Source organism: Mirounga leonina, unplaced genomic scaffold, assembly GCF_011800145.1.
Source record: "Mirounga leonina isolate KUSES-001 unplaced genomic scaffold, KU_Mleo_1.0 Mir_454, whole genome shotgun sequence".
Taxonomy (NCBI): Eukaryota; Metazoa; Chordata; class Mammalia; order Carnivora; family Phocidae; genus Mirounga; species Mirounga leonina.
In genome coordinates this window covers 20,141,604-20,154,754 of record NW_023270763.1, presented here as the reverse complement: position 1 = coordinate 20,154,754, position 13,151 = coordinate 20,141,604, and the positions used below count along the sequence as shown (strand labels likewise).

The window sequence follows — 13,151 nt, the reverse complement described above, 5'->3', positions numbered from 1 at the left end:
GACCATGACCTGAGCCGAAGGCAGATCCTTAACCGACGGAGCCACCCAGGCGCCCCTCCCAGACTCCTTTGTGGTCGGGCGAAGCCACAGGACTGAATTCTAGTCAATCAAATATGGATGAAAGTGCTATTTGCCACTTTAGGCCTAGCTCATAAAAGCATCCCGAACAACCCCCATGTCCTCTCTTTCCCCATCTGCTGGCTGGTGACTTAGATGGTGAGTCCCTAAGGTGGCAGTGGCCTGGATCCCCGAGTCACCATGTCATAAAGGGCCTGCTATGAACTATTATGTCAGCAATGAATCAATTCGTATTATGTGAAGCCATCAAAACGTTGGTTTTTTTGTTGCACGGGTTAGCCTACTCTGATAAATAGGTACTCTGACAGACCATAATAATAGGGATTATTGATGGGGCACCTGCTCTGAATTGGGCCCTGTGCTCAGTGCACTGTCTCATATTAGCTCACTTTTCCAGAAGAAAACACTGAGGCTGAGAGAGAAGCCAGCAGGCGAAAGGAGAGAAGCCTGACTCCCCACCTGGACCAAAGTGCCCAACTGTGCCCTCCTGGTTCCAGTATGGGAGGAACAGATTAAAATTGGGTGAAGCTAGGGTGATGAGCTAGGTGATGAGGAGTTATAGCAGGCCCAGCTGGGAGTTCCTGCCTCCTGTGAAATGGGGAAGATACTAGATGATTGTAAATATTAATCGACGGAGTGCACGTGAGGTGTCCAGGGCGGGGCCTAGCCCCTGGCCGGTGTATCATGACCATTTGATTTTTTTTTTTTCAAGAGACTAAGCAAGAACTGATGGAGGCCTGGGTGAAACCAGGAGAGAAATGTTCTGGAAGCAGCTCTTGGCAGGACTGGGGCAAAGCGTGAAGAAGATGGGGGAAGCAGAAAATTGGACAGTTGTCTCGTGTTGCCATTTGCAAGGACACTGGAGGAAGGGTGTAAGAGACATCATGTATGGTGTGCAGTGGGCACAGAGGAGGGAGGGTACGGGTCTTAAGATAATCAACCCTAAACTTTCCGAAATGTGCAGATATTCAAAAGAGGGGCTGCATTCTGGAGCCTCCAGCTGAAAAGAGCTTTCAGCAAACTGTCATACCCTTGATGCATCTTCTCTGTCCTGAAACAAATACTTTTTATCTATACAACCTTGGGCAATTTCTTCAACTTCTCTGTGCCTTGATTTTATCATCTGAAGATAGGGATAAGAAATCACAGGGTTGTTGTGAATAGATGCGGGGGGCTTAGCACAGTGTTGGATATGTAGGCATTTTCATTAAATTCTTTTATCGCTGACCTATTTCTCTATGCATCTCTATCTGTACAGAAAAACACTCAGATAATAGTTATGAGCACTGAAAGAATCTTCGCCTGCCTTATTCATTGCTACATTTCCAGTTAGCTCTTAGAACTAGTTCATGGTAGGTATTTAAATATTTGTTGAATGGACGAATAAAGAAACCCATCTCTCTCCTCTTCTTTCCTTCCTCCGACCCTCCCCCATCCTTCCCTTTGTCCTTCCCTTCCTTTCTTCCTTCTTTCCCTCCTTGCTTCCTTCCCTCTTTCTTTCCATCCATCATCCATCCATCCACCCATCCATGCATCCATGCATCCATCCATCTTAGAAAGGCGGTAGACTGCAGTGGCTTAACCCACAAGTTATTTTTTCCCCCCAATTGTGGTTAAATACACACAATATAAAATTTACCATTTCAACCACTTTTAAGTGTATAGTTCAGTGTCATTAAGTAGTGCAACCATCCATCTGTAGAACTTCTTCATCTTCCCAAACTGAAACTCTGCATCCATTAAAAAACAAGTCCCCAGTCCCCTCTGCCCCACCCCCACCCCTGTCAACCACCATCTACTTTCTATCTCTATGAATCTTACTGCTCCAGGGACCTCATGCAGTATTTGTCCTTTGTGACTTAGCCCACCAGTTTTGCAATCACAAAACCGAAGTGACCCTGGGAAACATAACTTTCCTGAATTTCCACTTCCCTGTGTATAACATGCTATAATAATAGTACCCACCTCACAGGGTTGCTGTAATGTTTAAATGAGATACTACATAGAAGGGACTTAGCCCAGTGCCTGGCAGGTAGAAGGCATGTAGAAATTGCTCAATAAATATAAATATATAAACATAAATCTGTATTCTTAATCAGTAGATGCTGGTGTTGTGTTGATCGTGTGTCTGGCACTGTTGTAAGCTCTTTGTTATATTAACTCATTCAAACCACACAACGACCCCACATCGCTAGTACTCTTACACCATCCACAGTGGAAAGTTTCCACGACCAGCTGACGGCAGAATTGGGACTGAGATCCAGGCAGCCTGTTTCCAAAGCCCACAGGCTATCCCATGGTGCATGGTGTCGCCTTGGCTGCCTCTGACCATCGGGGGACGGTCATCCATCCACACACTCAGTCCTGGATCAGCCTTTGAGGGTGACTGAGTGCAGTTGTTGAGCTACGAGGAGATGTCCGAGGGAATCCGTGGAAAAAATCACTGAAGAGGGGCGCCTGGGTGGCTCAGTTGGTTAAGCGACTGCCTTCGGCTCAGGTCGTGATCCTGGAGTCCCGGGATCGAGTCCCGCATCGGGCTCCCTGCTGGGCAGGGAGTCTGCTTCTCCCTCTGACCCTCCTCCCTCTCATGCTCTCTGTCTTTCATTGTCTCTGTCGCAAATAAATAAAATCTTAAAAAAAAAAAATCACTGAAGATGAGTTTGCCATTATTCCCCACACACGCGGTCCCAACTCACTGGAGCCCTCCTCCTACCCACATGCTGGTGGACCCTGATGGTGACCTCAGGGAGCTGAGGGTGCTGGGCCCTGCTGGGGAAGGCTTGGAGTGCTCTCCAGGTGATGCGGCTAAGCCTGTGACTTTTGCTCATTGGCAGAAAGCTCAGCAATCCTTGACCATTCCCTGCCCTGCCCATTTGAGATAAAAAAAATATGTTTCCTCTGCTGGGCCCCAGGGCCACCTCCCACCCCCGCTTTATTGCTTTCTTGGCACCCTCGGGGAGCCTCTGCAGCCCTTTAAAAGAGCCAGAGCCTGAAGCAGATCAGCAGCCCTGGTCCCGGAGATAAGAGGGTCCAGTAGCGCAGGTGTGGGTTTCCCAGCCAGCTCAGGCACGAGCAGGCTCCAGGTTGCTTTGGCCCTGATGTCTGCAGAGGTGAGCTCCCTGCTGCCTCTGTCACTGGGCCGTGCAAGGGAGTGCTGAGAATCGATTCAAGGCTGTGGCACTGGGGGCTTCTTTCTGGGCTCTCCTCCCACCCGTGCCCACTCTCCCTTTTTCCTACCACAGGCAGCTATGTCTATGTGTGACCCTGAATTTGGCGGTGGCAAGGCGAAGGCGCCAAGCATGGGGGGCAGGTGTCGTGGGTCCTGGTACGAGCGGTTCCTGCAGCCCTGTCTGGTGGAACTGCTGGGCTCTGCCCTCTTCATCTTCATCGGCTGCCTGTCGGTCATCGAGAACGGGACGGACACGGGGCTGCTGCAGCCGGCCTTGGCACACGGGCTGGCCCTGGGCCTCATCATCGCCACACTGGGGAATATCAGGTGAGACGAGCTACCAGCCATCAGTCTGGGCTAACCTGGGCAGCGGGGGGTGGGGAGCAAGGCTATCGGTGGGGACCCTGGGCGGGTACTCGGGCTTCCAAGTGCACTGTAGATGGGAGTGTGCGCTGGGGAGTCAGACTGCCCGAGTTCGAATCCTGCCTCTGCAGCTTATGGGCTCTGTGGCTTTGGGTAAGTCCCTCTCCAAATCCCAAATAACAGGGGAAGAAGAGAGGTGTTTTTGTTTTTGTTTTTGTTTTTTTTAAAGATTTTATTTATTTATTTGACAGAGACACAGCGAGAGAGGGAACACAAGCAGGGGGAGTGGGAGAGGGAGAAGCAGGCTTCCCGCGGAGCAGGGAGCCCGACGCGGGGCTCGATCCCAGGACCCTGGGATCATGACCTGAGCCGAAGGCAGTCGTTTAACCAACTGAGCCACCCAGGCGCCCCCTTGTTTTTTTTTTTTTTTATAGTTTTTTTTCTCAAGCCCACACATATTCAATGCTAGCCAAGTGCCAGGCACTGTTCTAAGCACTTTCTACATAGGAACTCAGTGAATCCTCATAACACCCCCTGGGGGTAGTTGCTATTATTATCCCCATTTTCCCGGTGTAACCTCAAAAGGCCACGTGACTTGTCCAAGGTTGCATGGTCAGTAAGTGGCAGAGCCGGGAGGCAAGCCCCAGGCGGGCAGCGTGGGAATTACGTGACAGAGAGAGCTTAGCCCGCACCAAGCGCTCGGTCGCTGTGTGGTTGACATTGGGAGGGGGTTTTACTCCAGCCTGGAGAAAAGCAGAGTTCAGCTTTCGGGAGCTCTTTTTAAGGGGAGGCCAGGATACCTCTTTCTGTCTACTAATCTGGACTTGGGGGTCTCATTCTGACTGGTGGCTGCATCTTTCAAGGGCTGGAGCTCTGAGTGAGTCTGGAAGGAGTTGAGGGATGGTCACCCACCATGTTCTTTCTCTGGGCACCGTGGGGTCTGGGTGTAGGACAGGAAGGAGGCTGCTGTCTCCTCCCCGGCTCTCCCCCACATCCCTCGCCCCACCACCTGGCACCTCCGGGAAAATGGGTGAGATCTGGTGCCTGTTTTCTACTCTGGCAAGGTCCTGGACTCATTCTGGCACTGCAAGGCCAGGCTTGGGGGCCGGCTGGCACATTCTCTCGGGGGCCGGCCCAGACCTTGGTCTCAAGGCTTCCTTCTGCTTTTGCGGGTGACAGTGGTGGACACTTCAACCCTGCGGTGTCCCTGGCAGCCATGCTGATTGGAGGCCTCAACCTGGTGATGCTCCTTCCCTACTGGATCTCCCAGCTGTGCGGGGGGCTGATCGGGGCCGCTTTGGCCAAGGTGGGTAATCCCCATGGGGGCTGGGCTGGTGAAGTGTGGTGAGGGGAGCAGGGAGTCAGAGGTGCCCAGCTCTTTTCCCGTGGGATTTTCCTCCAGCGGGACTGGGTGCATCCTTTTCTCCCGAGAAGGGGGCCTTTGGTTTTCTCTAAACATACCCTGTTCTGTCCATATCTGGACACAGCCCTTCCCTGGACAGACCAGGAAGCAGAATTTGGGGCTTGAAGTTTCTCTTCCTGAGACCATTTCTGGCTTTAGAATGGCTTTGGATAATGTTTCTAGTGTGTTTTCATTCATTCATTCACTCATTCATTCATTCATTTACAAGTTCATTTACTTGTTCCTTCCTCCCTCCCTTCCTACCTACCTACCTACCTACCTACAAACTGAGAGTTACTCTCCTTGAGAAACTCCCGGACTAACTTTTCCAAGTGTTCTCCAGGTTGCCTGCCTTTAAACAGAGTCCCTCTACCTGTGACGGGAGATAATATTCAGTTTATGTCTGGAACCTTCCCTCCCACCAGGACGGCTAGCTCCTCCTCCCCGCCACAGTTTAATACTTCCACATGTGACTGCACGGATGGACCCCTTTCCTCCGTCCTTCACTTCCTTCCTCCCTCCTTCCCTTCTTTTTCTTTCTTCCCTGTTGCTGCTAAGTCTCAATCCAACCAAGGGCCCTTTAAGATGTAGGCCTTGTGGGCACATGTGTTAGGGGGCATAGGGTGGGGGGTGGGGGGTGAGGGGGTGCCTGTCAGCCTGGCTGGGCTTTGGTCTGTAGCTCCAAGCACTGGCCCATTGCAGATTTGGTCTTGAGTCCCTGTTTGCTGTCCCCCCTGCCCTGGTCTCCCCGTGTCTGCCTCTGAGACCCCCGCTCCCCCATGTGCAGAGTGGGGGCTGGACTTTCCCGCTCTGGTCCTCCGCGGAGAGCAGCTCCCAGGCCCCCCGCAGGCCAGGCCTCTTGCACACCTGGCCCACACGGTGGCGAGCAGTGCAGGGCAGAAGCTCTGGTCACGGAGCACACCCTTCCTGCGAAGCAGTTTGCACATCTTGATTCCTTAAATCTCGCCGTGATGTCCCAAGAAGCCGCAGTCAGTTCTCAGCGCCCGAGCTGGGAGCTCTGATCATCAGCGCCCCCACTTTATGGAGGAGGAAACACAGGCACCGCGAAGTGTGTCCTTGACCTGAGTTCAGCAGCGCTGGTGAGCAGTGGAGTCCAGATTTAGGTCCGGGGTCCAGAAGCTTGCTCTGCCGCCTTCCCCCTCCAGGTGCTGGGATGACCCCTGAGGCTCGTTACCTGGGAAGCTAATGGCGCTTCAGCATCAGGGCTCCCTCACCCCTTCCAAGGGGCCTGACGGGGGCCTGGCAGTGGGTTCATCTGGCCATAGGTGTTTGCAGAGTTTGTTGAGTAAGGTATTTTTGTATTCCTTTTCTCAAAGAGGGTCATCTAGTTACATAAGCTTCGGGCCCACAACACCTGCAGCCACTGAGCCCATTTTACGGATGAGCAAAAGGAGGCTCAGAGAAGCCCAGGGGCCCTCACTGCGCCACCCAGCAGAAACTGGAGCGGACTGGACAGACCGTGCTGCTCTAACGGCTGGGGGCTTGCGCTTCGAGGCCCCTCCCCTCGGCTCCTGCCCCCACGGGGAGGCTGAGCCGCTTCTCTCCACAGGCAGTGAGTCCTGAAGAGAAGTTCTGGAACGCGTCCGGGGCGGCCTTTGTGACAGTCCAGGAGCCGGGGCAGGTGGCGGGGGCGGTGGTGGCGGAGCTCGTCCTGACGGCACTGTTGGCGCTGGCCGTATGCATGGGCGCCATCGACGAGAGGACGCAGGGCCCTCTGGCTCCGTTCTCCATCGGCTTTGCCGTCACCGTGGACATCCTGGCGGGGTGAGTCGTGGGCCAAGCTTTGGCCCTGGAGGAGGTCAGGTCTGCAGAGCTTACCTGAGGGTCACAGACTTGGTCGCTAACAGGGGCCACGGAGGTGATGCAGACAGAGGAAGCGGGCGGACATCCGCGGACAACGGGGAGCGGTGGGGGCTGGGGTGTCTGAGGAGGCTCCACTGGGCACCTCCATCCAGTAAGCTGTTGCTGGGACGGAATGTGGGCCTCTGGTGACCCTCCCAACGTCACTCCAGGGAAGCCGGAAACCTGCCTTCTCATGCGAGGTTTTCCATTTTCTGTAGCGTCAATAAGACATTTCTGTCGGCTTGTTTGGTCAGCCAGTGGGCAGCCAGGCTTTCGCCTCAGACTCACACGGAGCTTCCACACCCACCGACTCATCGAGGCGGAGCCCCTCAGGGGGCTCGGGAAGGGGTTAAGGAGACAAGGTTGGGTCAGGGATTATTTCTCCCATTCTGTATATGAGGAAACTGAGCTCAGAGAGGACACAGTGGACAGTGGCAAATTAAGGGACAGACGTGGGACAAGAGCTCAAATCTCCCGGTAAAGGGGACAAGGGAGCCGCTTCCTAATGTCCACCTCCTTCCTTCCTCCTGGACACGGAACAGAGTCTAGCCTTTCCTGGCTCGGCCACGCACCCCTCCGGCATCCTGCGGTTGGGAGGCGGAGTCTGGGGAGCAGGGGGCGAGGTGTGTAAAGCTGCAGCGGTGCTTTGCTGCCCCTTAGCGGCTATTGGTTCATTTGCAAGCCAATCGACCCGCCCTTTCGACTGTGGCTGCTGGGCGTGGGATCTGGTGAGACCTGCAGGACCCCAGCTTGCAGGAATGGGGCAAGGATACAGACACCAGAAGTAGAGAGGTGCTCCTGGAGAACAGCCTCCCCCTCCCCCCCGTAGGATACTCTGGACCCCAAGCTTGTGGCACAACAACGGCCTCAACTGGGTTAGCTAGATGAGACACTTGTCATGAATTACACGTGAGTCACGGGTCCTAACTGCATGATCTCATTCACTCCTGATGACAGCCTATGAGGTGGGTCCTTGACCTCAACTGAAACACGGAGGGGTTCAATAAAGGCCACACATTTAGAAATAGCCAGGCTGGGTTTTGAATCCAGGTCAGCTTGACTCCAAAATTCACGTAGCTGATGACTGCTTTTTCAACGTTGCAAGAACCTAGATCCACCTTCTCTGCCTGTGATCACTGAACACTCTCTGCTGGCCATTCTTCTAGAAGGGTGTGGAGGGGATGACAGACAAGCTTTCACTTCCTGGTGCTAATAAGCCTCTTCCCCTGTGTCTTCTTTGGGATCCCCCTAGAGCCCCACGATATGCGGACTTCAAGAGGGCTTCTGGGTGGTGGCCTAGCTGGGGAAATGAACTTGACGTGAATGGGGGTCTGGCTGGGATCCTGGTGACCATGTGGCTGGGTGTTTGCAGGGGTGCCGTGTCTGGAGCCTGCATGAATCCCGCCCGGGCGTTTGGACCTGCCGTGGTGGCCAATCACTGGGACTTCCACTGGATCTACTGGCTGGGCCCGCTCCTGGCCAGCCTGCTTGTGGGAGTGCTCATCAGGTAGGAGTGTGACCCCGGGTCACTGGCCCCGCTGATCGGCCCCTGGTGATGGTTCCCAGAGTGCCCAAGGCTAACATCTCACTTGGGGTTGAAGAAGGGAAAAGGGAGGCTTCTTCAGAGGCAAAGATTATGGCTCTGGGACCTTTGGTTGTAAGGGACAGAAATCCATCTCAACACACTTTATGTCACAAGGGGGAATTTACTGGCTCACATTAAGTGAAAAGTTCACGGGTAGCACTGGCTTTAGGTGGGTGCTCAAGCAATGTCTTTAGGCCTTGGTGTTTCCCATGGGTTCTGCTCTCCTCTGAGCAGGCCTCATGTTCTGAGAGGCTCTCCAGGAGAGGCCGAGATGCTCACCAGGAACTCTAGGCTTATATCCCAGCAGCTTAAAAGCTCCAGAGGAACTAGAGCAAGGGCTCTAGCAAAAGTCCGGGGTCTGATGTTCACTGGTTTGCATTGGCCCAGCTTGGGTCATGTCCCCCTCTGAATCCATCACTGGAGCCGTGGGGGTCAGACATGCTTATTGGCTGTGTCTGGGGTCGGGGCAAGGTCAGCCTTCCCTGCACAACCATGTGTACCAAGGGTGGGGGAGGAGTGGTTCCTCACAGGGTGTCGTACAACTCCAGGGGGCCCCATCCACACAGAAAACCGTGTACATGGTGCCCCCGAGAGTATGCCTGCTAGCACGTGCCATTCACATGAACGACAGTGTAACCAGTGCTCCCTGGCATCGTGCGGTATTAGCAGAAGGATCATATCTACGTGACTCCTTCTTCCTGAACTCTTGTCTTCTGAGCCTCCAAGGTCTGTAGCGTCCTTTCTTTTCTGCTTCTGGTCATATGGGGATTAGGGTCTGGATCTGGTACCAGTTGGACCTTCCTCCCACAGTCTGGGAGAGCACTGTCGCTGGGCTGGCCTGGTGTGAAGTGTCTGCCATCATTGCTCATCCACAGTCCTGGCTTAGCCTGATAATTCTCTGTCTGTTGCTTTGGGAATGGCAGAGATGAGCATCTTTAGGGAAAGAGTTGGAACACAAACAGGAAGGAGTTTCTCCCTTTCCCCAAGGGGATTTGACTATTGAGGCTGGAAAGGCTCAGGAAAGCATCTCTCTGGAGAATTCTGGGCCTGGAGACCTTCGGTGAAGGGCTGGGTCTCTCCCCTTGGAGGCTCGGAGACCTCATGGGGCCATCTTTTCTGTAGGCTCTTCATTGGAGATGGGAAAACCCGCCTAATACTGAAGGGACGGTGACACTGAGCTGGAGGCTTTCCTGCGGCCCAGGTGGCTTCTGAGGACCCACCCGGGTTACAGACAGGCCACCTCCTGCATTTCCTGCTGGGGCAGAGGCCCAGAGCAGCCGCCCACCCGCTTCCCCCGCACGGGCGCCTGGCCTCCCAGATGACACACCGCTGCCAAGTTCTGAGGATGCTCTAGGTTCTCCAGATTTCTTCGTGCTCATCAGAGACCTCAGCCTGGGGAGCGCATTGCCAGCCCTGCCTGGCCCGGCACCACACAACAGAGGGGTTTTTCTTGACCGGGAAGCTCCCAGGGCAGAAGAGCAGTTGGAAGAGGTGGCTGTTTACATATGAATTCATTTCCCCCACCCACTTTCTTTCTCCTTCTTCTGGCCCCAGACTCCTCTGTTACAGAAGGGCCTGCCGGGCTCTGTTTCTTTGCTTCCTGAGCTGCCAATCTAGCTTTGCAATAAATAGTCCAGCATTTCCTTTGGCGTGGACTTGCTTTTTGCTTCAGAAATGAGCACTGCGGGGGAGGAAGCAAAAGTCCAGGTTGGGCCTTAACGGCCTAGAGTCTAGTTAGCTGGGCCCTGGCTTAGAGTCCAGTGCCAAGGTAGGTACTTCGGATGCAGGCCACCCCAGAGCCCATCTCCCACTCAGCCAGACCCATCTTGGACCTCTGCCAGGAGCTCAGAGTCCATCTCTGATCACAGTCTGCAGGGTCCTGCTGAAAAGCCCAACACAGAGTCCAGGGTCTGAGGTAGTGCCCAGCACTACCTAGGATATGGGCCAGCCCACTCAGGGCACTCCGCTGGGGTGAGGGTGGAGATGGGGGCAGGCCAGAGGGGCAAGGATCTCCCGAGGAAATTGATAATGTGGCATAACATGGGTCTGGAGAGACAGTGGTCTTTGGATGCAAGATACAAATATCACAAATAGGGAAGGATTTTTCAATCCTTGCTTAAAGAGGAAAATGCTCACTAGAGAAAATCACCAGTATGTTTCAAGGCTGCCTGGTGAGAAAGCAGACGTGCTACATGCTACATGCCCAAACAGCCGGAGCAACTTTTGGAGGAAAGGAAATAAATAATAATAACCATAATAAACCTAAAAAAAAAAAAGAAGAAAAATACAAAGGGAGGAAATATGAAAAAAAAAAAAAAAACAGAAAGAAGCAAATTAGAACATTTACAAAGAGTGGAAAGTGTTAAAGGTTACTGTTTCATTTGGCTAAGTAAGTAATGAAATAAGGTTTTGGTAAATCTAGTAAATAACAAAATAGTTATATATACATACATGCATGCACACACATATACACGCATGTATGCACTCATATGCATGTGTATACACACATACATATACATGCGTGCACCCACACACACGTGTACAGCTAACGCGGATTATTTGTTATGTGCTTGGCACTATGCAGACTGCTTTATATGCATTATCTTGTTGATTCCCCACAACGACCCTCTAAAGCAGCACAGGGGGTTGAATAGTGTCCTCCCACATCCATGTCCACCCGGAACCTCAGAATGTGACTGTATGTGGAAATAAGGTCTTGGCAATGTAATTAAGGTAAGGAGCAATCAAGGTGAGATCACGCTGGGTTAGGGCAGGCCCGAAATCCAATGGGAGTCCTTAGAAGGAACAGAGAAGGACAAAGAGACGCAGAAAAGAAGGCCTGCGGAGAAGGATGGGGCGGACTGGAGTCACGGAGCCACCTGCCAGGACCAGGAGTCCCCAAGAGCTAGGAGCTAGGAAGGTTTTCCCCTACAGCCTTGGAGGGAGCATGGTCTTGCTGACGCCCTGATTTCAGAACTGGGGGGGAATAAATTTCTGTTAAGTCACCCAGTTTGGGGTAATTTGTACAGCAGCCCCAGGAAAGTAATACAGACAGGCACTTTGACTCTTCTTTCAGAGGACAGATGGAGGATCCAAGAAATGATGTTTCTCGTCCCCCAGCTGCATTCCTTTTAGTTCTTAAACACGAAAACATTCTTACTCCTCCCTTAAAGTCTAATTGATGCAACTGGCTTATAGGAATTGAAAATTTGTAGCCCTTAAACACTTGTTTTTCCCTTAGAGGTTTAAAGTCTCTCATCCAATTCCCAGATGTGAGTCAGTTCACAGACCGAAATGTCGGTGAGGGAATGGAGGCCAGGTAATCTGGGACAATGCTGAGAGAATGCCGCACTTCTTCCCCCAAGGCTGTGACCATTTAAAACTCACAGAAAACCTGGAACGTTTCCGGCCCCTCTTCGACATGGACCCTGGGCAGTTGTAATTTTTGAGGATGCTGGGTACCGCTGTGGCCAGCTGTGCAGAGCGGAGGCCTGTAAAGCCCAGGTGAGGGACGCGCAGTCTCCCCCACCTTCAGGTGAACGGCTCTCTGAACCCATCCGCTGGGTCTTCCTACGGCACCTGCCAGTTTAGCTGGAAATACATCCTTGCCGAGTGGCCAAGCCTCCACTTGACTCTCTGACCCGTGGAGTTGACACTGTTAGGGGAACAAGGGCGAAATGGAAGCCACTGGGACTCTGAACTGAAACAGTAAATCCAAAGCCACACTGTCTCTTTGGGGACATTGTCGAGACTGGTTCAAACCACCAGGAAAGGCTATGGGTAGGGGCCTCACCCAGAACACACAAGCTCCGTGCATCCAGGGTGAACTCCACCCTAGAGTCAGAGCCGTTGCTGGGCACGGTGGCAGAGACAGCTCTCCAAGGCTACAGGCAGGCAGCTGGAGACGCATGAAGGGTCCTGGGAGGTGTGGGGAGAGCAGGGAGCTGGGATCATACTGAGACTCTCTTTACAGAGCCACTGGGATCTGCTTTTATGACCTCTTGGATAAGTTCTCTTTTCCTTTAATGGAACACCTCCTTCAAATTATGGCAAAAACCACAGGAGTCATTTATTTTCGACATTTATTTCACAGACAAGTTTTCAAGAAGACATCTAAGTGAACGTGAGTACAAAACAATGAACAGACATACATTTATACCTGGAATGCACTCAGAGGCCAAACCTAAGGGCCACATAAGCTGCTCACACATGCCTTGCATCTGGGGCTTCCCCGGCTCCTTCCTAGCAGAGTCCCGTTCATCACTGGGCACCAGACCTCACATCAGGGCTTTCTTCACTGCAGCTACCTGCTGTCGGCTACCAAGGAGCCCCAGGGGCTGCCTGCTGGTGAACACGTGTCTTTTCTCATCACTGCGTGAGCTCCCGGGCTGCTCACGGCCTCCCTCTTCCTAAAGTGTGAAGTGGGTTCAGTGTGGCCTGGATGCCACCTGCCGGGGCAGGCCAGGCTAGCTACCTGGTCTTATATGCATTATAGATGCATATACATGCATCCTCTTCCTCATCTACTCCGCGCCCTGCAGTCTCACTAAACATTAGAGCCAGAGCGTTCTTGGCAATCAAGTTCAACGTCTCTCCCGATAAGGAACACCAGCCCAGAGAGGCTGAGGTTTGTCAAACAACGCTCAGTGATGGCGGCAAGATTGAAATGTGTTCCTTTTGGCTTCTGGTCT

The 13,151-nt window shown here is 52.9% G+C and overlaps 1 protein-coding gene across 1 annotated transcript; it reads left to right on the top strand.

Annotated features, from left to right (window-relative positions):
- Positions 1–300: 300 nt before the first annotated feature.
- On the top strand, positions 301–10,220 carry AQP8 (aquaporin 8). The gene is made up of 6 exons (XM_034989043.1): positions 301–950; positions 3,321–3,574; positions 4,790–4,916; positions 6,583–6,797; positions 8,248–8,382; positions 9,583–10,220. The coding sequence occupies exons 1-6, from the start codon at positions 837–839 to the stop codon at positions 9,629–9,631; spliced, it is 894 nt and encodes a 297-aa protein (XP_034844934.1). The 5' UTR covers positions 301–836; the 3' UTR covers positions 9,632–10,220.
- Positions 10,221–13,151: the final 2,931 nt, after the last annotated feature.

What these genes read in the sequence shown, in the direction of transcription:
- AQP8 (XM_034989043.1), top strand. Translation starts at nt 837, where the DNA reads ATGTTCTGGAAGCAGCTCTTGGCAGGACTGGGGCAAAGCGTGAAGAAG. An exon ending in ACCGTGGACATCCTGGCGGG is followed by an intron (nt 6,798 to 8,247) that starts GTGAGTCGTGGG and finishes GGGTGTTTGCAG; the next exon opens with GGGTGCCGTGTCTGGAGCCT. An exon ending in CTTGTGGGAGTGCTCATCAG is followed by an intron (nt 8,383 to 9,582) that starts GTAGGAGTGTGA and finishes TCTTTTCTGTAG; the next exon opens with GCTCTTCATTGGAGATGGGA.